This window comes from Cetorhinus maximus, chromosome 2 (genome assembly GCF_964194155.1).
Source record: "Cetorhinus maximus chromosome 2, sCetMax3.hap1.1, whole genome shotgun sequence".
NCBI classification, from domain to species: Eukaryota; Metazoa; Chordata; class Chondrichthyes; order Lamniformes; family Cetorhinidae; genus Cetorhinus; species Cetorhinus maximus.
Window position 1 is genome coordinate 139,436,963 of NC_135880.1, and position 25,763 is coordinate 139,462,725.

General features: G+C 40.8%; 1 protein-coding gene across 1 annotated transcript in view; it reads right to left on the minus strand.

The window, feature by feature from the left end:
- cenpe (centromere protein E) overlaps positions 1 to 25,763 on the minus strand; it is a 189,853-nt gene that overhangs the window by 57,668 nt on the left and 106,422 nt on the right. The window contains exons 26-37 of the mRNA XM_078570164.1: positions 22,533 to 22,666; positions 15,712 to 15,822; positions 13,615 to 13,740; positions 9,111 to 9,365; positions 7,774 to 8,034; positions 7,336 to 7,575; positions 6,877 to 7,137; positions 4,080 to 4,340; positions 3,626 to 3,886; positions 3,182 to 3,442; positions 2,102 to 2,362; positions 1,637 to 1,897 (exon numbers count right to left, since the gene is read on the minus strand). Of these exons, the coding sequence (XP_078426290.1) occupies positions 1,637 to 1,897; positions 2,102 to 2,362; positions 3,182 to 3,442; positions 3,626 to 3,886; positions 4,080 to 4,340; positions 6,877 to 7,137; positions 7,336 to 7,575; positions 7,774 to 8,034; positions 9,111 to 9,365; positions 13,615 to 13,740; positions 15,712 to 15,822; positions 22,533 to 22,666 (2,693 nt within the window). The remainder of the gene's footprint in view (positions 1 to 1,636; positions 1,898 to 2,101; positions 2,363 to 3,181; positions 3,443 to 3,625; positions 3,887 to 4,079; positions 4,341 to 6,876; positions 7,138 to 7,335; positions 7,576 to 7,773; positions 8,035 to 9,110; positions 9,366 to 13,614; positions 13,741 to 15,711; positions 15,823 to 22,532; positions 22,667 to 25,763) is intronic.

A 25,763-nucleotide genomic window follows, 5' to 3' on the forward strand; every position in this document is an offset into this window, starting at 1 on the left:
TACGAACACTAGTCAAACAGTCCTAATCTCTTTAACCAATAGGATTTCAGAGATGAAAAACAGGCATAGGATTCAAAAGATGGATGACTTAAGGAGGTAAGTTCATGTCAAATCAGGTGCAGTATATGAAAATAATTGGATTAACAGAGCAAAAAATAAGACAAAACGAAAAGAAAAGAATTCAGACAGTCAAAAACATCACAACAGTGGATCGTACCCCTGAATTACTTACGGACATATTGAACTTTTAAAGGAAACCTTGTTTTTTAAAAAGACATACAAGCAAAAGCTGGCTGAGAATGTAAAGTAACCACTTTCTGGAAAATTCCAATGTGGATTATACTTGACCCACTAGTCCAGAGAGAACATGGAATATGTTACACCTTAAAAAGTGTCAGGGCCTACTTCAGGCTGAGACACTTGAAAGAAAGATGAAATGCAAAAGACTGAATTTTAATCTCCTGTGGTTGCAGCGACAATGGAGATTGATTGCCACATATCAGCAGGCGTTCGAAATCATCTCCTGTTGAGTTAAATCTCAGGATGTGGAAATGACCTGAGTTGAAAGAAAACAGACTCTGGCCAAAAGACATGTTCGTTTTTTTCCTTCCAGAAATACACAAGGAGAACAGGTTAAAAAGCCAGCTGCAGACTTGAACTGTGTGTTCTAATTCTGGTGTGGTAGTGTGTTAGTCAGAGTCACAGCAGATGATCTACTAGGCACCCCTTTGCAGCTTGTCGGTAAAGGCTCCCTTCTCTCTCGGTGTTGCTGGAGGCAAGTCACAAAGCCACAATCAAAAAGGAATTAGGACAGCTTCTTCAGCCAACCTGCAGAACCAAGTATCTACAAACCAACTGCAAAAGTCAGCTCTACCGGAATCATCTAACTTGACGGCTGCAATGTTTCACCATCTACTCCTCATGGACAAACCAAGACTGATTTGTATATCTTTTCAAATTTTTATTTGGAGTCAACTTGTCATCTCTGATCTGTGTATGTGTGTTGTGTTTTTATTAATTTTTTTCCCCCTCAGGTTTTTAGTAACTAATAAACTTACTATTTCTTTGATTCAAGAAAGCCTGGTTAAATTGGCTAATTCTAAAACATAAATACATTTGGAATGGGAAAAGGTATCCACAAGGGAAGGGGTCCCTTTTAAATTAACCTTGTTGTGACCAACTAAGGTGGTGAATAAAGAAGGGGAGCCAGCTCGTTCCTCCTCACCCGGGAGCAGGAGGAAGTCACCAATTTGGGGTATCTCATCTGGGGTCATAAATTGGGGGGGGGGCTCACCCGGGGACCTGTCATAACAAAAATAATTATCTTGTCATTAGAAGGGTCCTTGCACTGCTAATTAACGGAATAATCTGTTTGGCTATTTTAGCAGGCAGCTAAAATGCAAACACAGCAACTTCATGAAAGTCATGGGAAGGATAGTGCAAAATACCATTTTCGCAAAGCTAAAGGGAAAGCAGCGTAAATGAGTCAATAACTGCTGGTGATTCGCAACTCACAGGGGATCTTGTCCTCACTAAAGGTTGCAGGTCAACTTGTGAATTAAAGCGCCATTGAGATGACATCATCTTTCAAGTAGAATATTTATCCTTCTAGTTAACAGAAAACATTTTAACTCACCATCTGAGTGTTTTCCCGGAGGGTGCTCTTCATTTCATCCCTCTGTATTTTAATACTCTTCAGCATTGCCTGGAGATTATCGTTCTCCTTAATTATGGTTGACTTTTCATCCTCTAATTCCTGGAGCCTCAGGTTGAATTCTTTTTTCTGAATTTCTGCTTTGTGTTCATTGGAAATGTGAGCTCTTAGCTCTTCAATCTCACCAAGCAGCACATCGCGCTGAGACACCACACAGCGCAGTTCCTTAGTTTGCTCTTGCATCTAATAGAAACATTAAAAATTACAAATGAAACCGAATTGCTAAGTGCATACCGTAGTAAAGTTTTCTTCCATATTTTCAGGAGGTTATCCTGTACACAACAGGAGACATACTGCTGTGAAACTGGCTAATAAATTTATTGAATATATAAGGTCCCCTTCATGACAAAATTATATTTCCGCCATATTTGTAAATTTATAACTCACTGCCTCAGTGTTTTCTTGTAGTGTACTCATCATTTCACTGTTCTGTGATTTGGCACTCTCCAGTAACTCCTGGAGATCCATCTTCTCCTTTGTTATGGTTAATTTTTCATCCTCCAGTTGCTGGAGTCGTTGGTTGAAATTTTCTTCCACAAGTTCTGTGCTTTGCTCTTTGGAAACATGAGCCTTCAGCTCATCAATCTCACCGAGCAGCACATCACGTTGAGATACCACCCGGTAAAGTTCTTCAGATTGTTCTTGCATCTAATAAAAACATTAAAAATTACAGATGTAAGCATGTTGCCAGATGCAATCTTCAGTAATGTCTTCCTCCATATTTTCATGAGGCTGTCCTATACAGTGAAGATATACTGCAGCAAATCTGGTTGTTAAATTCAGTGACAAGATAAGGAGTGTAACATGACAACTGTTGGTCCAGATTTCGCTGGAGCAAGGTTGCATGGTATGACCCGTTAGTTGGACTTGCTTGTACACATTTAGGTTTTAAAATGCTTTGCCCACAAAGGTGTTGGATTATGAGCAGATAATGGCACAGCAAGGGCAACAGGGTACTGACACTTTCACGAACACCGGTCAAACAGTCCTAATCTCTTAACCAATAGGATTTCAGAGTTGAAAAACAGACACAGGATTCAAAAGAAGGATGACTTAAGAGGTTAAATTCATGTCAAATCAGGTACAGAATGTAAAAAAATGGGTTAACAGAGCAAAAAATAAGGTAAAAGGAAAAGAAAAGTCAACAACAATTATCAAGTCATTAAAAGGGTTCTTGCACTGCTAATTACTGGAATAATCTGTTTGGCTAGTTTAACAAGCAGCTAAAATGCAAATGCAGCAACTTCACTAAAGTCATGGGAAGAGTAAGTGCAAAATGCCGTTTTCATAAAACTAAATGGAAAGCTGTATAAATGAGTCAACAACTTCTGGTGATCGCAATTCACAGGGGATCTCATCCTCACTAAAGGTTGCAGATCAATTTGCGCATTGATGCGCCATTCAGGTTACATCATCTTTCCAGCAAAATATTTATCCCTCCAGCTAACAGAAAACATTTTAACTCACCATCTCAGTGTTTTCTTGGAGGGTGCTCTTCATTTCATCCCTCTGCACTTTAATACTCTCCAGCATCACCTGGAGATTATCATTCTCCTTTATTACGGTTGACTTTTCATCCTCCAGTTGCTGGAGCCTCAGGTTGAATTCCTTCTCCTGAATTTCTTCTTTTTGTTCCTTGGAAACATGAGCTCTCAGCTCTTCAATCTCACCAAGCAGCACATCGCGCTGAGACACTACACAGCACAGTTCCTTAGTTTGCTCTTGCATCTAATAGAAACATTAAAAATTACAAATGAAACTGAATTGCTGAACACATGCCATAGTAAAGATTTCTTCCATATTACATAACAGGAGACAAACTGCTGTGAAACTGGTTAATAAATTTATTGCATATACAAGGTCCCCTTCATAACAAAATATCTCCTCCATAGTTGTAAATTTATAACTCACTGCCTCAGTGTTTTCTTGTAGGTTACTCATCATTTCACTGTTCTGTGATTTGGCACTCTCCAGTGACTCCTGGAGCTCCTCCTTCTCCTTTGCTATGCTTAATTTTTCATTCTCCAGTTGCTGGAGTCGTTGGTTGAATTTTTCTTCGAGAAATCCTGTGCTTTGCTCTTTGGAAATATGAGTCTTCAGCTCACCAATCTCACCGAGCAGCACATCGCGTTGAGATACCAGCTGGTGGAGTTCCTCAGATTGTTCTTGCATCTAATGGAAACATTACCAATTACAGAAAGAACTATATTGCCAAATGCATACCTCAAGGGCTTCCTCCACATTTTCACGAAGTTATCCAGTTCACGTTAGAAGCTTTTCTGCTGTAAAGCTGAATAAACTCTGAGCATTCAAGGATCCTTCATGATAAATAATATACTTCCCCTCTAAGAATCAATGAACTCACCCTCTCAGCATTTTCCTGTAAGGTACTCTTCATTTCATCCCTCTGTACTTTGACACTCTCTAGTATCACCTGGAGATCATCCTTCTCCTTTACGATCAATGATTTCTCATCCTTTAGTTGCTGGAGTTGCTGACTGAATTTCTCTTCTAGAATTTCTGAACTTTGTTCTTTGGAAATAGAGGTTTTCAGCTTTTCAATTTCAACCAGCAACATATCACGCTGAGATATCACACGGTGGAGTTCTTGAGTTTGTTCATGCATCTAATAGAAAGGTTAAAAATTATAAAGGAAACTATACTGCTAGAAGCATAACTCTGTAAAAAGGGTGACAGTGGCCAAAGACTAAAAGGTCTGAAACTTTTGTGAGACAAGGAATCATAGCACTTATGATCTGTAGCAAAATGCAAATGCTTCTAGGCCACTTTAAATGGGTAGAAACATTTGTTTTCCCTTTGTGTACCTTCTATTACCATCAAGGCTGTGGGCTAATGCATTTGTATAAAATTACCAAAGTGACCTCGGTATTATAGCATTTAATGGAGTTGGTGCATGTAATACAGGATAAAGTGAGTACTAACAACGAAACGTGACCGTGCTGGATTATGTACATGTGAAGCGAAGGACTACGGCAGTGCTTCGTAAACTATTTTCCAATGTGCCCATTTTAACTCACTACCAACTTCTCAAGGGCAATTAGGGATGAGCAACAAAGGCTGGGCTTGTCAGCGAGTTCACATAGTGTAGATCAACATATAACATATAATATAAATATGAAAATCTGCATTTTTAAAATACTTTGTAACAATATTATTTTATATACTCTGACTTCTGCCAAACTCTCCATATTCCCTGGTGACAGAAGACTCAGTGAAGCACCCCCCCCTCACCCACATACACACAGTAATCAGCTCCTATGCCCTCACCAAACACAACCCTCTGCCCAACTCACCTGCCTCCCACACTCATCCATGCCCTCCTTCCCATTTGCACTCAGCCTCCAATCACATCTTCCCTCCCATCCCCATTCAATTCACTCATGCTCTCCTTCCCCACTCAGCATCTACTCACTCACACCTTCCCTCTCTCCCATCCCCAATCGATCAGGTCCTCCCTTCCTGCTCAGCACCCCCACTCACATCCCTTCCCTCCTATCCCCACTCAGTCCCCAACTCACTCATACCCTCCCTCCCCACTCATTCAACCCTTCCCTCCCTCCATCCCCAACCAATCCCACTGGCTCAGCCTTGCCCTCCCTCCCTCCCTATCCAGACCTACTCACTGACCCTACCCTTCCACCTTCGGCTCCCTGTCGCTGCCCCTGCTGTCAGTGAGCAGCTGCAGCTCCTTCTCAACCAGAGCCACTTGGATCCATATTGCTGGGGGAGGATGAGTTGCCTTGCTGGGGAATAGAAACTCAGGCCCTGGGGGCTCAGAATCCACTGGACCGGAAAGCACAGCCTCTTATCACTGGGCGATGGGTAGTGCCAGGGTCCCAAGTAGGCCAAGCCAGAGGCAGCACAAAGTGGCGACTGCTGCTGAGGGTGGAATGTGGTTGAGACCACAGACAGCTGAAATCTCCTTCCCTCCTGAAGCCAGAACCAGAGTCTGAAGCAGAGTGGCAGGCTGCAATTGGATCAGGGCAACGGGGCCTCGGATTGCACAAGGTCATCCAGCTATCCTTCACCAGCATCTCTCACAATGGAGGCAGCAACAGGAAGACTACCCCAGCACAGGAAGGCACTCCACAGGCTGCACATGGGAGCAGCAGCTACTGGGGGCACTGCCACCACCTCGTCCAATCACAGAAAAGCCAGGTCAGGATTTAAGACAAGGGGAGCTGAGTGACGGTTCCTGGGGCCAGGCAGGGGTCAGGAAAAAAATGAAAAGGCTGGAATACCATCATCCATTAGTCAGAATTCCACCAAATAGCAGAAATTTCTGATCTCAGTAATAAAATCTTCCTCCACATTTTCTTGAGGCTGTTCTGTACACCACAAAAGATATACTGCTGCAACTCTGGTAAATAAATTCGGTTAGGATGCAAGGATGATCTATTAGATCAAGTTTTTTTTTTGAACCAGAGCATCTCAGTGTGCTCAGTAGGTTAGACTTGTTCATGCAAGTTTAGGTTTTTAAGAATGCTTAACCCACAGGGTTGCTGGAGGTGCAAGCTGTTAATGGTACAGCGAGGGCAACAGAGCCTCTGGCACATGGATGAACAACAGGGCAAACTGTTTAAGCAATGAGGTTTAAGGTTTGAGGAATAAACAGGAGGTAGGAGGACTGAGAAGGAGGGTAAATTCAAAGGGGTATATTCATTGTCAAATCAGGTACAGTGAGAGGAAAATACTGGATTAAGGGTAAAGACAAAACAAAGAAAAAAATAAAAAACTTGACACCTTTAAACCTCAGTAATTCACAACCTAAGGAAGGAGACATCATATTTATAGTATTTCACTTTCTTGGCAGTCATTAAAAATTATGTAATTAGAAGGGTTCTTGAACTGTTAATGACCAGAATTATATGTGTGGTGATTTAATGGGCAATTAATGCACAAATGCAGATTGATGCAAATCGTGGGGAGGTTAAGTGTGAGATGCCATTTTCACAGGTTTACAACAGAAATGTGTAAATGAGCCAGCACTTTCTGGTGATTCACAGATCATAGGGGATCTCGTCCTAATTATAGTTTGGTTAAAATGCACATTAATAAATGCAAATATCTGTCAGATTACACTAGCTTTTCAGCAAAATCTGGTCCATTATATTTATCCCTCATTAAAACATTTAACTCACCTTCTCAAGGATTTCTTGTTGGGTGCTCTTCACTTCGTCCCTCTGTACTTTAGCAGTCTCCAATATCTCCTGGAGGTTATTCTTTTCCTTTACTATAGTTGAGTTTTCATTCTCTAGTTGCTGGAGCCTCTGGTTGTATTCCTTCTCCTGAATTTCTGCTTTCTGTTCTTTGGAAACAGAAGCTCTCGGCTCTTCAAGCTCACCGAGCAGCATGTCACGCTGAGACTCCAAACGGTGGAGTTCTTCAGATTGTTCTTGCATCTAATAGAAATACTACCATTTACAGCTAGAACAATGTGGTCAGATGCATACCATACTAATGTCTCCCTCCACATTTTCATGAGGTTATAACTATATACACTAGAAAACATAATGCAGTAATGTGACTAAAATTCAGGGAATATACAAGCCTTCATGATAAATGTGTTCCCCTCTAGTTATTAAGGACCAATAACTTACCCTATCAGTATTTTCCTGTAGGGTGCTCTTCATTCCGCCCCTCTCCAATATTTCCTGGAGGTTGTCCTTTTCCTTTACTATTGATGACTTTTCATCCTCCAGTTGCTGGAGTCGCTGGCTGAATTCCTTCTCCTGAATTTCTGCTTTCTGTTTTTCGGAGCTCTTCAGCTCTTCAATCTCAGCGAGCAGCACATCACGCTGAGATACCACACGGTGGAGTTCCTCAGATTGCTCTTGCATCTAATAGAAACATTACCAACTACAGATAGAACTATATTACCAAATGCATACCACAAAGTCTTCCTCCACGCTTTCACTTGTTCACATTAGGAGCTAATTTGCAATAAATCTAGTTAATAATCTCCAAGCAGACAAGGATACAAGGACCCTTTGCGATAAATAATACATCCCCCCTCTAGTTATTAAGAATTAGCTCACCTTCTCATTTTTTTCCTGTAGGGTGCTCTTCATTTCATTACTTTGTACTTTGACACTCTCTAGTATCACCTGGAGATCATGCTTCTCTTTTACTATCAATGATTTCTCATCCTCTAGTTGCTGGAGCTGCTTGCTGAATTTCTCTTCTCGAATTTCTAAGCTATGCTGTTGGGAAATCTGAGCTCTAAGCTCTTCAATTTCAGCGAGCAGCAGGTCACGTTGAGATACCACATGGTGCAGTTCCTCAGTTTGCTCATGTATCTAATGGAAAAGTTAAAAATTACAATTGGAACTGTATTGCTATGAGAAATTCTTGGTAAGGTCTCCCTTCATATTTTCATGAGAATGGCCTGTACACAGCAAATGTTACACCACTGTAAAAATGATAAATAACTTCAGTTAAGAACAAGGAGAAGCTTTTGGGCCAGATTTTGCTGGAACAAGGCATTTCATGGTGTACCCAATTGGTTAGACATGTTTGCACAAGTTTGGGTCTTTAAAAACATTTAACCCACAAGGATGCTGGAAGTGCAAGCTGATAGTGGCACAGCGAGGACAACAAGGCCTCTGGCAACTGGGTGAACAACAGGGCAAATCATCTTTATCTCAAAATTGTTTACTTCTCAAATCCTTAATCAGAGGTAGGGCTGAGAAGGAGGGAAGGAGATGAATTCAGAGTCAATTTAGGTAGAGGGAGAAAACACATTGGGTTAACAGGATGAGGGGGAGAGAGAGAGAGAGAGGAAAAGGGAAAAATATACAAAATAAATCTAAAACAATTCACAAACTGATGAAATCAGACACCATATTTATAATCTTTCACTTTCTTAGCAGTCATTAAAAGTGATACTGGGACATACCTTCTGAGCTCCAGGGCATTGTGACTGGGAGAAGGGGTACCTAAATGATATGGTGGGAAGCCACCCCCACCTTATCGAACGAGACAGTATCGAAAAGATTACAAGTTATAAAAGTAGGAGCAGAGTGGCAAACTGACTCCAATTGCCACGCCACGCAAGTTCATGCCCCATACCATTAAACAGGTTCTTACACTGTTAAGTTATAAAGTGATTTAACGGGCAATTAATGAGCAAATGCAGATTAACAAAAATCATGGAGAGGTTAAATGCGAGATGCTTTTTTCCCTAAACTAACCTGTAAATGAGTCAGCAACTTCTGGTGAATCACCATTCACAGGGTACCTCTTCCTCACTATAGTATGCTGGTCAATTTCTGCAATAAAACTTCTGGCCTCATTCAGATGACATTACCTTTTCAGCAATATCTGGCCCACTAGATTTATTTCTCCAAGTTGCTAAAAAAAAAATTTAACTCACCATCTCAGTATTTTCTTGCAGAGCACTCTTCATTTTGTCATTTTGTATTTTGATACTTCCCAGAATCTCCTGAAGATCTTCCTTCTCCTTCATTATGGTTGATTTTTCATCTTCTAGTTGCTGGAGGTGCTGGTTGAATAATTTTTCTTGAACTTCTGTGCTTTGCTCTTTAGAAACATGAACCCTCAGTTCTTGGTTTTCACTCAAGACATGTTGAGAGGCTACCTCTTGGAGTTCCTTAGTTAGTGCTTGTACCTAAAGAAAGTATTTAAATTTATCTGGGATAGGGGGTTATCTTGACCTACTAGTTGTCAAGGTTTAGAACTAAATAGTTACATAAAACAACTTCAAAAAACAGTGTTAAAATTCAGCTCACTTGTAACAGCTCCTTCATTCTAATCAGCCTCCCTGAATAATTGTGCTTTTAAAAAAATAAACCAAGTGTACGAAAGTTAACACTGTACTTTAATGTTCCAATTGTTTTTAAATGAATGCAATTTGATAAACAATTTTCACAAGAATCATTCTGGAACAGCATCCCTGGAGTATTGGGTTGCATGATGTAGTCAAAGGACTGATCTGAGGAGTATCATTGAATAGTCACTGTCTTATTTTTGGCTTCTCTTTAAATTGATATGCAGCCAACTAGAATATATACTTTAAATGTCAGTTTGTTTATTATGACTGGAATCATTTGAAACCATCCTAAAACCCCAGTATCTCTCAAAAACAGGTCTCCCTCAGTTACCAAGATCCATTGATATTCGGCCCTGTGATACAGGTTGTAACAATCCTGGGAGTTTACACTTAACAGTTTAGGTCAGGCATTGTGTAGGCCCTAAATTAAGCTGATCATGTGATGCCTGAGAAAGATGCTCATTTGGTCAGGGCATTATTTATTATAGAACTGAAATGTATACCAAGAAGGATCCAGTTTGACCTATAGTTTGTGCCGAGTTACCTGGTCTCGGGATAGGAAACAGCTACAATTGGACTCACCATCAGACAAGGGAAGGGATAGGAAAAAGAAAATTAATTTCTCATTATAGATTGTTTTAGTGATTCCTGCAGAAACCTGTACATGCAAGCCAATGGATGAAGACAGAATTAGCTCCATGATGTCCACCTAGTCAAAACTTTTGTTCCTTGTTATCTAAATTCAATGAAGAATGGCCACATGGGACAGTGCGCTGAAGGAAAGTTTCCTCCTGCTGACCCAGTAAAGCAGTGGCTTTGGGTAATGGACCAATAGAGCTAGAACAGAAAAATAACTGCTATATCAGACCCATAATGCAAAAATAATCCTGCATTGTGATTTCTCTCTAGCTGGAATGACCAAATATTTGCTTTTTAAGTTTACAAACATGCCAAATGGAAGGGCACAATGCCTATCATGTCAAACAAAACATCTCAAGTGGCTGGGTGGGGGGAGGGGGTGTGTGACTTCAAGTTAAGCAGGAATGGGGTGCAGAAGGTCATAGAGACAGTGAAGGAGCCTCAACCCTTGCAATTGTCCACTAGGTTTGATGTTCTTGCAGTTTGTGAGACCAAGAGCAGGGACTGCAGGGAGGATAAGCAAACATACCACATACCCATGCATTATGGTGCATGGGGCCACTCAAGTGGAGGGGATAAAAAGGAATGTGGTTGTTGTAGAGGACAGTAGAGATGGATAGATACTGGTCTCTGCAGCCAAGAGCGTGAATCTCAAAGATAGTGTTGTTGGCCTGGTACCAGGGTTAAAGACACCTCCCCAGGGCTGGAGAGGAACGTGGATTGGGTGGGAGGGGAAGAATCCAGTTCTCGCGGTCCATGTGGCAACCAATGACATAGGTAGGGCTAAAAAAAGAGGTTCTGGTGAGGGAGTGAGAGCATCTAGGTCTAAATTAAAAAGCAGAGCCACAATGATAATAATCCCTGGATTACGACCTGAGCCATGTACAAATTGGTATAGAGCAAATGAGATCAGAGAGTTGAATGCATGGCTCAAAGCTTGGTGTGGGAGAAATGGTTTCAATTCATGGGGCACCGGCACCAGTACTGGGGAAAAAAGAAGCTGCTCCAGCGGGTCGGCCTTCACCTGAACTGCGCTAGGACCAGCGTCCTGCTGAATCATATAACTAAGGCTGTAGAGATGGCATCAAGGCAGCATTTGACCAAGTGTCGCATCAGAGGGTCAGAGCAAAACTGGAGTCAACGGGAATCGGGGGAAATCTCTCCACTGGTTGGAGTCATACCTACCTCAAAGGAAGATGGTTGTGGTTGTTGAAGGTCAATTATCTCAGTTCCAGCGCATCACTGCAAGAGTTCTTCAGGATAGTGTCCTAGGCGCAACCATCTTCAGCTGCTTCATCAATGATCTTCCTTCCATCATAACGTCAGAATTGGGATGTTTGCTGATGATTGCACAATATTCAGCACCATTCACAACTCCTCAGATACTGAAGCAGTCCGTGTCCAAATGCAACAAAACCCAGACAATATCCAGGCTTGGGCTGACAAGTGGCAAGTAACATTTGTGCCACACAAGTGCCAGACAATGACCATCTCCAACAAGATCACCCCTTGACATTCAATTGCATTACCATTGCTGAAGCCCCCAGAATCAACATCCTGAGGGTTACCATTGGCCAGAAACTGAACTGGACTAGCTATATAAATACTGGGCTACAAGAGCAGGTCAGAGGCTAGGAATCCTGCGGCAAGTAAACCATCTCCTGATTCCCAGCCTGCGACTCCCACATACCATGAATGAATTAAAAAAAAACCCCAAAGCCTGTACAAGGCACAGGTCAGGAGTGTGATGGAATGCTCTTCACTTGCCTGGATGAGTGCAGCTCCAGCAACATTCAAGAAGCTTGACACCAACCAGGACAAAGCAGCCCACTTGATTGGCATCACATCCACAAATATTTGCTCCCTCCACCACTGACACAGTGGCAGCAGTGTGTACTATCCACAAGATGCACTGCAGACCTAGGGTCCTCAGACAGCACCTTCCAACCCCACAACCACTACCATTTAGAAGGACAAGGGCACCAGACATATGGGAGCACCACCACCTCCAAGCCACTCGCCATCATGATTAGAAATATATCGCCATTCCTTTACTGTCACTGGGTCAAAATCTTGGAACTCCCTCCCTAAAAGCACTGCGGTGTACCTATATCACAAGGACTACAGCGGTTCAAGACAGCTGCTCACCACCTTCTAAAGGGCAATTAGGAATGGGCAATAAATGCTGGCCTAGCCAGAGACGCCCACATCTCATGAACGAATAAATAGAAAACAACTTACAAATTGCTACATCGCGTGACAGGGTAGGTGTGGATAGGAAGCTTTCCCTGGCTGGTGAGTCTTAAACCAGGGGATATAGTCTCGGGATAAGGGGCAGGTGGTTTAAGACTGAGATGAAGAGGAATTTCTTCACTCAGTGGGTGGTGAATCTTTGGAATTCCCTACTCCAGGGGGCTGTGGAAGCTCAGTCATTGAGCATGTTCAAGACAGAAATCAATAGATTTGTGGATACTAATGACATCAAGGGATATGGGGATAGTGGGGAAAAAATGGCTCAAAGGTAGATGATGAGCCATTATCTGTCTGAATGGCAGAGCAGACTCGAGTGGCCTAATCTTGCTCCTATTTCCTATGTTGCTAGAGAAAAAGTACTGAGAAAATAATTGGACTAAAGGCTGACAAATCCCTGATCGCCTGCAACCTATGGTCTTAAACTAAGTGGCTGAAGAGATAGTAGACATATTGGTTGTGATCTTCCAAAATTCCCTAGATTCTAGAGAGGTCCCAGTGGATTGGAAAATCAAAAGCAGTATCTTAAGCATATAATGGCAAAGAAAGCTCATGGAATGCTGTTTTTTTTCCCCTGGAAAAGGTACAGAATGTTAAAAACTTACAGTATAATGGTGAATCAATGTAAAATTTTAGTAAGACAACAGTTGGAGCATTGTGTATAGTTTTGGGCTCCACTGCTGATGTTGGGCAACAGAGATATATTGTAGATTTTCTAGGGTGCTACCTGGTATGTAATAATATAGCTAAGAGAAAGCTTGAAAATTGCTTTTGTTAAAACAGTAAAGATGACAGAATGACTTGGTATTCTGGTAGAGATATTTAAAATTCTGAATGGGCGGGGACAAAGTAAGACTGGACTGCTTCTGGTAATTAAGGTATCTAGAATAAGTTAACATGGATACAAGACTAAATACAAGAGATTTCAGACAGAGGAGAAACTTTTTTTTGGTTACATAGACGCTGTGGAATGTACTACCAGAATTAATAATTAAAGCAGAGACCGTGTCAATATTTAAGAGTTTAGAAAGGTGGTTGAAGCAATAAAGGAATACTGGAATAGGGAGACACAGAATTAAGACTATTGGTTATTTGGAGACAGAATCATGACTGGCTGAGCCAAATGTCCACTTTCTTATTGTAATTTCTATCTCTGCATATCTGTAGCAAGACTAGAAGTATACAAAACTTCCCAAACCTTTTCCTGTTCTTCATTTAATAAGTGTTCCATTTCAGTCAGACTTTTCTTTAGTTTCACCTCCAAATTTTGATTCAATTTTAGTTTGTCCTGCAGATCTCTCAGTTCTGCCTGGTTCTCTATACACTATGCAAAAAAATCATATTAATTACATAATATAGTATAGCTAAATTAATTTTTAGGTTTTTGCATATAAATAAATCAGTAATACACTATTTGACAACATTATCACAAAGATCAATTTTCCTATTGCTGGATGATAAATATAAATGTGCTTCCTGGGGAGTTTTAGGTTGTGGTCATGATTTACAAGACAACCCTTTCTCCTAGTCCCATTAAAGTTTACATGATTCCCAGTGCTTTGCATAAAGGCCGTGTTTCAACATGTAGCAAAACAAACTGTCAAATTAAATATCAGCCAGGCACCCTAATTTGGGGTAATAACAAGGGATGAGGGCAGAAATGTAAATCTAAGGCATGCTTACGTTCCAGTGTCAATTTTTTCAATACATGCAAAAAGTAGTTGAACATTTGTTCATTTATCTTCTATAATCTCATAATGAGAATGGGCTAAGTTCAATTAGATGTTTGGAATCAATTTGTAGACCTATTCATTACAATAAAATTTTGGATATAATTATTGGAAAAGTAAAAAATGGCTCTATGACTACTTCAGGGTATTTTGCTTTGAATTGTTGAGTTGGCTTAACTTCAGGAGGCAGAAAGAGAGCTCCATGGTTTTCTTTGTCCTCAGTGTTTCATGAACTAGGTTCAAAAATTAACTTGATAACCATTCAACATTTTGTCTGACACCATTTATGCATTAAGTATTGCTGCATAATTTAAATCTTTATCATCTTCATTCTGATTCTTAATTTAAGTCCAAATGCATTCAGACAATGTGATAGTAACCATCTTCTTGAATGGATAGAGCATAGTACTATGTAGATTGTGGTGTGGAATCATGGAACACCAAGCAATTCATGTCAAACATAACATTGTAAGTTTCAGTCCATAAAAGACCAAGAAATGCTTATGGAAATTGAACCTTTACTGTGGGCACGAAGTTAAGAGAAATTGAGTGATATTACAAATCTAAGCAAGCATTGCCCATAACGATTCCATGCGACTTGACAGGTATTCATGAGACGGTTCAACCTGGCTAACCAGAATGGCAGCCACAAGGCTGGCTTAAATGTGAGCATACTGGAAGATTGCAAATAGAAGTCATTTATAAAACTTAAATGTTTGTACACTTGTCGACACACGGCCAAAACCATTCAATGAGAGGTAATGTATTAAATACCAATCTGCTGAACAAAAGTCAGATGGGAACATTGTGTTTGAAATACTGGTGGACTAATGAAATTGCAATTAATACCAAGACTAAGCAGATGGTTCAAAGAACATATACAAGGCAAGTCGAATGAATCAATTCCCTTTGTTAAGGACAACTGTAGCAATAAAAGACTGACAAGACCTCTTTTCTGAAAAGTAAATTCAGTTGTTTGAATATAATGTAATTCTCGCAAATCAACTTATCCCTCACGCGCTGCTTTTCATTTTGGCTAAGCATCAGTTTTTTAAAAACTCCTTTATTGGCATTAACTCTGATGTGAAACTTTTAGACTAAATAGTCCAATTAACAAAAGACATTGACAAAAGAAAGACACTGCAGCATACCCCAAGAAATATGAACATTTTCTACATCTACATCAATTTCAAAAAAAATGTATGCAATGGAACAAATCGGCTAATTCACAATGGGGTAACAAGGCTGCTAGGTAAACTCTAGAAAACCAGTTACAACGTCATATAGTGCTGTCCAAAACGGAGGACTGTCTGCTGATTGAAGTATTATGAAATATGGAACTGGAGTAAAACAGTTTGGCAAATATAAATTTCTTAAAAAGCATATTCTATCAATTACCCTAGTTGGATCATTGGGCTTACTTTAAGACCTGGATGTTAGAAAAATAAAAACGTGAAAGATCCAAAATGGAGTCAAGCAGCTAATTAGAACAAGTAGATACCATTAAATAACCAAAAGATCATGGCAATTAACTGAATGGAAAAAACACGAAGCACTTAAATTACCATTTCAATATTATCTTGAAGATCACACTTCAACTGATCCCTCTCAGTTCTAAGGTTCATCAATTCTTGATGCAGCGCCTCCTTCTCACTGCTGAGTAACTCACAGTTTTTCTGAAATAGGAGAAGCTGTTGAGTTAAATCCTCTCTCTGAAAATCTTGGTTGATTGTTTTAGCCATAATGCTCACATTCAAAGTTTCTTTTGTCCTGGTCACAAATTGCATTTCCAAATTCATATTCCACTTCCAAAATATTTGGCAACAGAAACAGTTTATTACTGCAGTTAAGCATTTAGCGATCCACCTATGAACATTAATGTTGATATGACTATATGAAAACTCTTTGGCATTTGTAATCAGGAAAGAAATTGTACCTCAAAGTTTATTACTGTATGTCTTGGCACACCAAGAACATAGTCATTTTCATCCCCTTAACACTCAATGGTGGTACAGTGGTATCTCAGTTTTGTATCTCCCAACTCCCTACTTTGAACTGCAGGGTAATGCCTATGCAGCAAATAATTCTACTTCTAATCTTTTCCAATTTCAGCTATTTAAAATATGCAAAATCAAAGTGTATAAATATAAGGCCAAAATGTATGATTTAACAATGCTGTGAATCATCTCTGCTAACTTCAATCATACCTTTGTTCTTTTATTTTTCAGTTTCCACTGTCTATTTTGGAAATGGGTGCAAGTTTTTTTCTTTTTATGGAGCTCTCATTCACTCAAAGCCAGTCAAAAGGAAGATCCACAGATCTTTGACATGGTGCACATGATCTGAAACAGGAAATGCTACTGCTCCACAACAGTTTTGCTGCACCACTACCTCTCTCAATTCCTCCACTGTTACTAAACTATCAGACGCTTATCCAACATCCAGTACAGGATGAGCTGAAATTTCCTACAATTAAATAGTGCAAAGGCTGAAATAATTGCTTTCTGTGTCCTCTCCAAACTTAGTTCCCTAGCTATCAACTCCAACCCTCTTCCTGGCAACAGTCCAAGACTAAACCAGACTGCTCGCAACCTTGGTGTCATATTGGACCCAAAGTTGAACTTCCAACCATATATCTACACCATCACCAAGACCGTCTATTTCTATCCTCATAACATTGCCTGACTTCACCCGTCTCAGTTCATCTGTTGCTGAAACCCTCATTCGTGCAACTTTTTTTTAAACCTCTAGATCTAACTATTCCAATGCACTCCTGACTAGTCTCCCACATTCTACCCTCTGTAAATGTGAGGTCACCCAAAACACTGCTGTCCCTGACTTAACTTGCACCAAGTTCTGTTAACTTATCACCTGTGTTCTCTGACCTACGTTGGCTCCCAGTCAAACAACATCTTGATTTTAAATTTCTCATCCTGGTTTTCAAATTCCCTCCATGGTTTTCCCCCCACCATCTCTAGTCTCCTCCAGCCCCGCAAATCATTTGCACTCATCTAATTTTGGCATTTTAATCACTCTACCATCGGTGGCTTGTGTCTTCAGTTGCCTGGGCCTAAAGCTTTGGAATTCCCTCCCTACACCTCTCCACCTTTAAGGCATTCTAAAACCTACTGCTTTGCCCAAGCTCTTAGACATCTGACCCAACATCTCCTTATGTGGCTGTGTGTCATACTTCGTTATATAAAGCTCCTGTGAAGTGCCTTGGGATGTTTTGTGTTAAAAGTGCTATATAAATACAGGTTGACATTTAATACAAACGTGATGGCAACCACATTCCCCGAGGATGTCTCAATTCAAATTAGAAACTTGTAAGCACCCCTACAAAATAAAGATATTCGCTTGCCTCTCCTCCATTAACTGAGTATGACTGCCCTTCACCTGCTTCCATTTTTAGGTTTCCAGTTGTAGCCGAGCTAGCAAATCTCCTGCAATAGCTTCTTGTCTCACCCCTACACCCTTGCCTTTAACATCCTCCCCAGCTATCTAACCTTTGTTCCATCCCATTTCTCATCTCTATGCTCCCCTTCGGCAACCTTATTCTGAAACCTGCCCTGTTCCATGCCCAGATAATGTGACAGCACAGAGATGTATCTCACCACCACTGCTTTTAACCTATCATTTCTGTATTTTTTTTTGTCAAATTGCTTCCCCACATCCAGTACTGGATAAGCAGAAATTTATAAGAGCATAAGAACATAAGAGATAGGAACAGGAGTAGACCATTCAGCCCTTCGAGCCTGCTCCACTATTCAATAAAATCATGGTTGATCTTCTTGTGTTTCGATTTCTACATTCCTAACTAACCCCGATAACCTACACTTACCTTGCCTAACAAGAATCTATCTACCTCTGCCTTAAAAATATTCAATGACCCTGCCTTCACCGCCTTCTGAGGCAGAGTGTTCCAAAGTCGCACAACCCTCAGAAAACATTTCTCATCTGTGTCCTAAAAGAGAGGCCCCTAATTTTAAAACAGTGCCCCCTAGTTCTGGACTCAAATAGGTGCCAATTAAGCATTTATAATACTGAAGCCATTGTCTTCTGCCCTGCCACAAACTCAGATCCCTAGCCACCATTCCGTCCCACTGCTGGCCAGTCGTTTCAGGCTGAATAGACTGTTTGCAACCTCGTTGCCCTATTTGACCGAGCTCAGCTTCTGAACTCTCATACTCCCCATCACCAAAAACATCTACTTTTATAGTTTGATAATATGGCCCGTCTCCACCCATCCATCATCTGTGCTTTTGTTGCAGCAAGATTCAACTCTTCCAATACTTTCCTGGTTGGCCTCCCATAAAATGAGCTTATCAAAAACTTTGCTGCTACCTGTAGCTTAACTCATTCACTCATCAACTATGTGCTCACTGGTTTACATTGGTTCCTGGACCAACAATGCTTTAATTTATAAATTCCCATCCTTGTGCCCAAATATTTCCATGGCTTCGTCGTTCCCTATCTTTCTAACCTCCTCCTGCCCTACAACCCTCTGAGAACTCTGCATCACTTCCATTCTGATCTCTTGTGCATCGCTCAACTTCCTTCATTCCATCACTGGAATCCATGCTTTCAGCTATCTGAGCCAAAAGCTCTGAAATTTCCTCCCCATTTCACACTCTTCCTTTCAGATATTCATGAGTATTGCTGAAAATAGACATTTTGTTGAAGCTTTTCATCTTGCATTCATCAGGCAAGAATACCAATGTCAGGAGAAGCAACAACTTTATACTATATGAGAAGAGAGTGCTAATTGGTTAGCAAGTGGACTCTGGTTGGTAGAGGCAATGCCATGGAGAATGTACCAGTGAATAGTGACAGTTAACTGCCAGGCATTGTTTGAAATTTTAAGCCAGGCAGCTTGACTCCGATTGGTCAAGGCATTGCCCTAAGGAATGAGCCAGCGAATTGCCATCACTTATTTTGTTGAGCTGAAACAGGCACAGTGTGTGTGTACATGTTCTTTTCTGTCTGTAAAGACAGGGTGCTGTGTATTAATATAACTAGCTTCCAGTACATGCAAGTGCGCCACACTGTGAGCCTGACTGGCAGACTTAAATTGGTTGTCGCCATAATTTTTAGCAAACTGAGGGGCATTTAGCAAATGTTGTCCAATCATGGAATCACATCTAATGTTGGACTTCCCTTCCTTGACGTACTAGTTGAGGAATCTGCCAGCGGGTTCTGTGTCATGGTCTAGCGCAAGCCTACCTTCACTGGTCAATACACACGTTGAGTCTTACAGTTCCACGTGCTATCATAAATAGGGCCCAATGTGTTTGCTCACCATGCAAGCTTGATGCTGAAATAGGGCATATCAAAGACATCCTGCGGGATAATGGCTACCCTGATCAGATCATTTTGTGCTGTACATCGCATAAACTCATCAACAGACCTAAGGCCACTTTCAGCACTGAAAAGTGCCCAATCTACCTCAGATTACCCTGGAAGGGCAAGGTACCCCAAAAAATTGGGCAACAAGTGAAGCTAGCTGTTTCATGCTGCTACTGTGCAGTAGCAACTCGAGTGGAATTTGTCACAAACAGGACACTGCCGTCAAGCCAAAAAGCCTGTCACACAAATGAGCAGTGTGGTATATGAATTTCAGTGCCAGTGTGATGCTAGATATGTAGGTCGTATATCCCAAAGACTGGCAGATTGTATCAAACAGCATGTCCCTTCCTCTGTTCACAACAGACAAGGTACAGACCATCCCCAGCCGCCCTGCGCTTACAAAACTCAAAACACGGTCTCCAACATGAGATGTGATTCTGCGATTGGACAACATTCGCTACATAATCTTCAGTGTGCTAAAAAGTACGCTAACAACTAATTTAAGATTGCCAGTCAGGCTAGCAGTGTGATGCATTTGTGTGTACTGGAAGGTAGATATAGCAATACACAGGGCCCTGTTCTTTGCAGACAGAAAGAACATGTGCACACACTGCGCCTGCTTCAGCCAAACAAAATAAGCAATGGACATTTGTTGGCTCATTTCTCAGGGCAATGCCTTGACCAATCAGAGTCAAGGTGCCTGGTTTACAGTTTCAAACAATGCTTGGCAGTTAACTTTCAGTCACCATTAACTGTTGCATTCTCCATAGCAATGCCTCTACCAATCAAAAGTCAGCACTCTCTTCTCATACAGTATAAAGTTGTTGCCTCCCCTGACATTGGTGTTCTTGTGATTGCCCTGATGAGTGCAAGATGAAAAGCTTCAACAAAATGTCTTTTTTCAGCAATACTCAAGTTCTGTACTACCAAACGACTATTTAAGATGTTCCTTAAAACTTACTTCTTTGCTTAAACTTTTAGTCATCTGCTCTAATGTTAACTATTTTGGCACGTTATTAATTTTTGCCCAATTATACCCCTATGAAATGCTGTGAAAGGCACAAGATAAATGAAAGGTGTATTATATAAGGGACACATCTGGACAATTTGTAGCTTTAAAACAATTTGGGGTTAATTTTAAACTAGATTACAATAAATATACTCACTGCTGGGGGCAGAACAAAAATATAGCACATGCTTCCTTTAGCTGAGCTGGAATCTACTTAAGGTAAAAGCATAGATTTATAGTCTTTCCTCAACCTAAAGGTATTAAAGGAGTGTGGGTAGTCTCAGCGCTGTTCTAAGGAAGTTTAAATTAACAGCAAAACTTCAGAATATTTGACCCATTTGATCCTAGATTTGTAAACTAATTCCGAGGCCATGATGGCTACTGCAATAATAAAAATCTTTCCGCTGCATTAGCGAATGAGCCACAGATTATTATAAATCATCTTTAGGACAGAATATTGGGTGCTTTCACTTACATCAGACTTAATAGTGCTTCTTGCGGCCACTGAGGGGAGGGAAGTGGTTGGTGATCTGATCTATATTCTCCCTTTATCTCGGATTGTGTCAAATAGAAAATTGAACCAGGAATACAAGCAACTTTCCATTCACTATAAAGTGCATTTTAGAGAATCTAATCCACAAACCCCACTCCATTTTTTCTGGTGCATCCATTTTGCAAAGGAGAGAGCATGTTGCAGTCATGCCTAGCGCAAAGGAGATGGTTGTGGTTGTTGGAGGTCAATCATCAGTTCCAGGGCATCACTGCAGGAGTTCCTCAGGATAGTGCCCTCGGCCCAACCATCTTCAGCTGCTTCACCAATGACCTTCCTTCCATCATAAGGTCAGAAGTGGGGACGTTCAGAACCATTCGTGACTCCTCCGATATTGAAGCAGTCTAAGTCCAAATGCAACAAAACATGGACAATATCCAGGCTTGGGCTGTGATTTATACCACATAAGTGCCAGGCAATGACCATCTCCATCAAGGGAGAATCTAACCATGACATTCAATGGCATTACCATCACCAAATCCTCCACTGTCAACATCCTGAGGGTTACCATTGACCAGAAACTGAACTGGACTAGCCATATGAATACAGTGCTTTCAAGAGCAGGTCAGGGGCTGAGAATCCTGCAACAAGTAACTCACTTCCTGACTCCCCAAAGCCTGTCCTCCATCTACAAGGCACAAGTCAGGAGTGTGATGGAATACTCTCCATTTGCCTGGATGAGCACAGCTCCAACATCACCCAGGAAGCTTGACACCATCCAGAACAAAGCAGCCGTTTGATTGGCACCCCAACCACAAACATTCACTCCCTCCACCACCGACACATAGTGGCAGCAGTGTGTACTATCCACAAGATGCACTGCAGGAACTCACCAAGGCTCCTTGGGCAGCATCTTCCAAACCCATGACTGCTACCATCTAGAAAGAAGGGCACCAAACACAAGGGCTCACCACCACCTGGAGGTTCCCCTACAAGCCACTCACCATCCTGACTTGGAAATAAATTGCTGTCCCTTCACTGTCACTGGGTCAAAATCCTGGAACTTACACTCTCAGCGCGGTTAGGGAGGGAGTTCAAGAAGGCAGCTCACCACCACCTTCTAGCAACTAGGTATGGGCAATAACTGCTGGCCTAGCCAGTGACGCCCATATCCCATGACTGAATAAAAAAATGCATAATGTTACTGCAGCAGTGCCAGTGAAACCTTATAATTTGAAAACCTTGGAAATCCTATCTTTTTTGCTTGAGGCAAAATAGTGTCTGCATTCTTGTTTTTGTTAGAAAACGCCAACAAATGTATCATTAACTGATATAAAACTTCAGTCACTACCATGAGGGGAGATCAACAACACTTTTATGCACCATGACCATCTGAACAGAAGGCAAAATACAGTCTACCAGAAATTTGACATCAGCCAAGACCAACATGATCACTAACTAGAAAACAATTTTGGGGTATTTATATTGTGAAACATAATGGGGAAACTTATAGCAAATTAAAGTTGCTCAATTAAACTAACCTGTTGATGAGATTTGGATTGTGACATTGTCAGTTCTTCATTTGCTTTTGTTAAAACTTGCAATTTAATCACTAGCTCTTCTTTCTCTTCGTTAAGTTGTTTCAGATTTTCTGAAGCTTTAGAATATTTATCATCTAACAGGAGAAAAGTTGTAAGAAATTACATTATCAAACTGAATTCAAAGATGTATCCGTCTATACTATACACCTTGTTCAACTTCTGCAATTCTTGTTATAATGATTAACAAATGGAAGTTAATTTGTTTTTGAATAAGGGAAGAAATCACGTTGCAAAAACATATTCTGGACACCAGCATTAATTTGAAGACAACACAAAATTAACCAATCAAGTTGATGCTTGGAAACTAAGCTATGGTAATTCACAAACCTATCAACATAACTGCAAATATGAGCTTCATTTCATCCATAGAAAGGCTACCTTCATTTTTAAGTTTGATTAAAGGACATTAAAAAAAGAAAATGATGGCTTGCATTTATATGGCATTGCATCTTAAATAGATTAAATTCGTTCACATACAATGAATTACTCTTCAGTGCATGTGGGTAGCAGTCACTATGTGCACAGCAGAATCTCATAAGCAATGAGTTGAATTTCCAGTTAATATGGTTTTGGTGATGTTGGGTGGTGAAAGAATGAACATTGGGACAACTCTCTACTTTTTTTAAATTCTATAATTCATAGTCATAAACATTTTACAAAATCCTCATTTTTTGACCGCACAATGCCTCCTGCAGTATTACACTGATAACAGGTTTCTCATAACGGGCACAAGCCTAGGAGTGATAGCTAAATTATCTGTTACTTGCATCTTGGAATAAAATGGGAGGTGGGGAAGGGAAGAAAGAAGAAATGCCTTGCTTACTAGTACCTGTTATGTCAGTTAACACTGTTGATCTTCATTGCCAGGCCAGTGGGTGGGTTACTGTGCTGGGATGGAGTTTGTGTCAAGTGAGCCCCCAAAACCAGAACCAAGCAACTTGATGTTTCTAGTTGCAAGCTAGACATCAATTTGAATGGGATATATTCTGCATGTGTTTCAGTAATGCTTGTGCAGGAGTGCAGTCCTTTCCACAAGAACTTACCTTGTTACAGTTAGTAGCTAAAGCCATGCAAATCTGCACATAGCAGGGGTCCCTCACAAGCCACTTAAATCAGCCCAGCAAGCACTCATGAGAGTCTGCTGAAATTGTTGGACAGGACATGATCCCTCTGGTCTTCACAGCATTATTCTGAACAATAATGGAAAAGTGAGGCATGACCAGAATAGCATGCTTTCAGCCATTGCACCTCCAGTAATTTATCTGGCATCGAGGACTAAAATTGTTGAACCCCTAGGTTCTATATTATTTGTAAAGTACGGTCTCAAGGATTTACCTCCACACCACCCACTATTCCTCCTCCATAGGCTTGGTTCCCAGGCTTCCCTCAGATTTCCTCTCATAGAGCCGAGCATAACACACACAGCTAAAATATATTTGGTGAGATGGTGGTGTAGTGGTAATATTGCTGGGCTAGTAATCCAGGGACCCAGGCTAATGCTCTGGGGACACGGGTTCAAATCCCATCAAGGCAGCTGGTGGAATTTTAATTCAGTTAATCAATCTGGAATATAAAGCTAGTCTCGGTAATGGTGATCATGAAACTATCTTCAATTGTTGTTAAAAACCCATCTGGTTCACTAATGTCCTTTAGGGAAGGAAATCTGCCATCCTTAACTGGTCTGGCCTACATGTCACTCCAGACCCACAGCAATGTTGTTGACTCTTAACTGCCCTCTGAAATGGCCTAAGAAGCCACTAAATGCAAGGGCAAAAAGAGATAGGTAGCAAATGCTGGTCTTTCCAGTGATGCCCACATCCCATGAAAGAATTTTAAAACATCATGGGAGGCTATTGGGAAGCTGAAGGGTTCTAGGGTAGGGGTGAATGATTTAAAGTTGATTTCAGTCTGCATAGTATTGTTAATTCTGGAGATAATGCCTTGCATAGGATAAAGCCACTGGTGGAGATGACAGTTGTCAACAAATTATCATATCTCCTCACCTGGCTCCAAATCTACCCAAGTCCTCACAAGAGCTTCCTGCTGCAGTAGATTGCAAAGTTAGTTGATAGGACCAGTTTCAGGGAGGGTAAAAAAGTTTACGAATGTTCCTCTGATTAGCATTAGCCTCCAGGAATCTTGACATAAGATGCTTAGGGAGTTTGGTAAAGCAATATTAGATTCCACCTGTAGCCATGCATTTAGCTAGGCTCAGACCCAGGCTCTAGCGCACTTATATCTGGACTCCAATGTCCAGGTCTGTTGGAACCTGGCATTTACCCATAAGTAAGTCCCATTGACAATTCATTTCTTGAGTGTCAGGTTTTGAACTCAAATGTCTGAAGTTGACAGGTGTTATATTAATACACATGCACAAACTGCCAAGATTAAAAGAATACAAAAGACCAGTGAGACTGATCTTAGGCCCTCAGTACCAGTCGTGTGACAACACCCTTCATGACACAAAGCTCGAAGGTCTACAAATGAGAGTTAATATTTATACTAAGTTCTGAAAATCCCTAATGCAATCCACCCAATTTCAGAACTGTTGATAATCCACCGGGTCCAGAGCAATCAAGGCAATTCAGAAGTCCAACTAAACTCAACCCTGCATGATGTTTGACAGATGTATACCAATGTAGCCCTATTTCTTACATGGTTTGGGTCCTCAATGATGTACTTAAATGATGAAATTTTTGTACTTCAGTGACGGTAATGTGGGAACGATGTATTTGTTTGTGATTTTAATCATTTTAATTCAACATTATCCTTTTAATATCCTGTTCATCACTTCCCTGTCCCCCTGCTGGCTTTGTTTACTTTTTGTTACGACATGATTGTTACGTGTTTGCATGTTTTTAAACCTGATTATTTAGTCTTTATATGAATTTTTTGATACAAGTTACACTGCAATTCAGCCTTCAGGCTGCGTACATGTTTCTTAAATAAAATACCTTTATTTTCATACCTATGGTCTATTCATACCACTCCCACCATGACCTGTCTAATAAAACAACATCAACATATTGGCCAGGATTTTCCTGTTGGCAATTTGGGGACGGGGCCCGCTCGCCAACAGGAAAATGACGCGGGATGATGTCGGGAGGAACCCCCGACATCATCCCGGTCCCTTTAAATTTTCAGGAAGGCGGGTGAACAGCGAAATCAGCT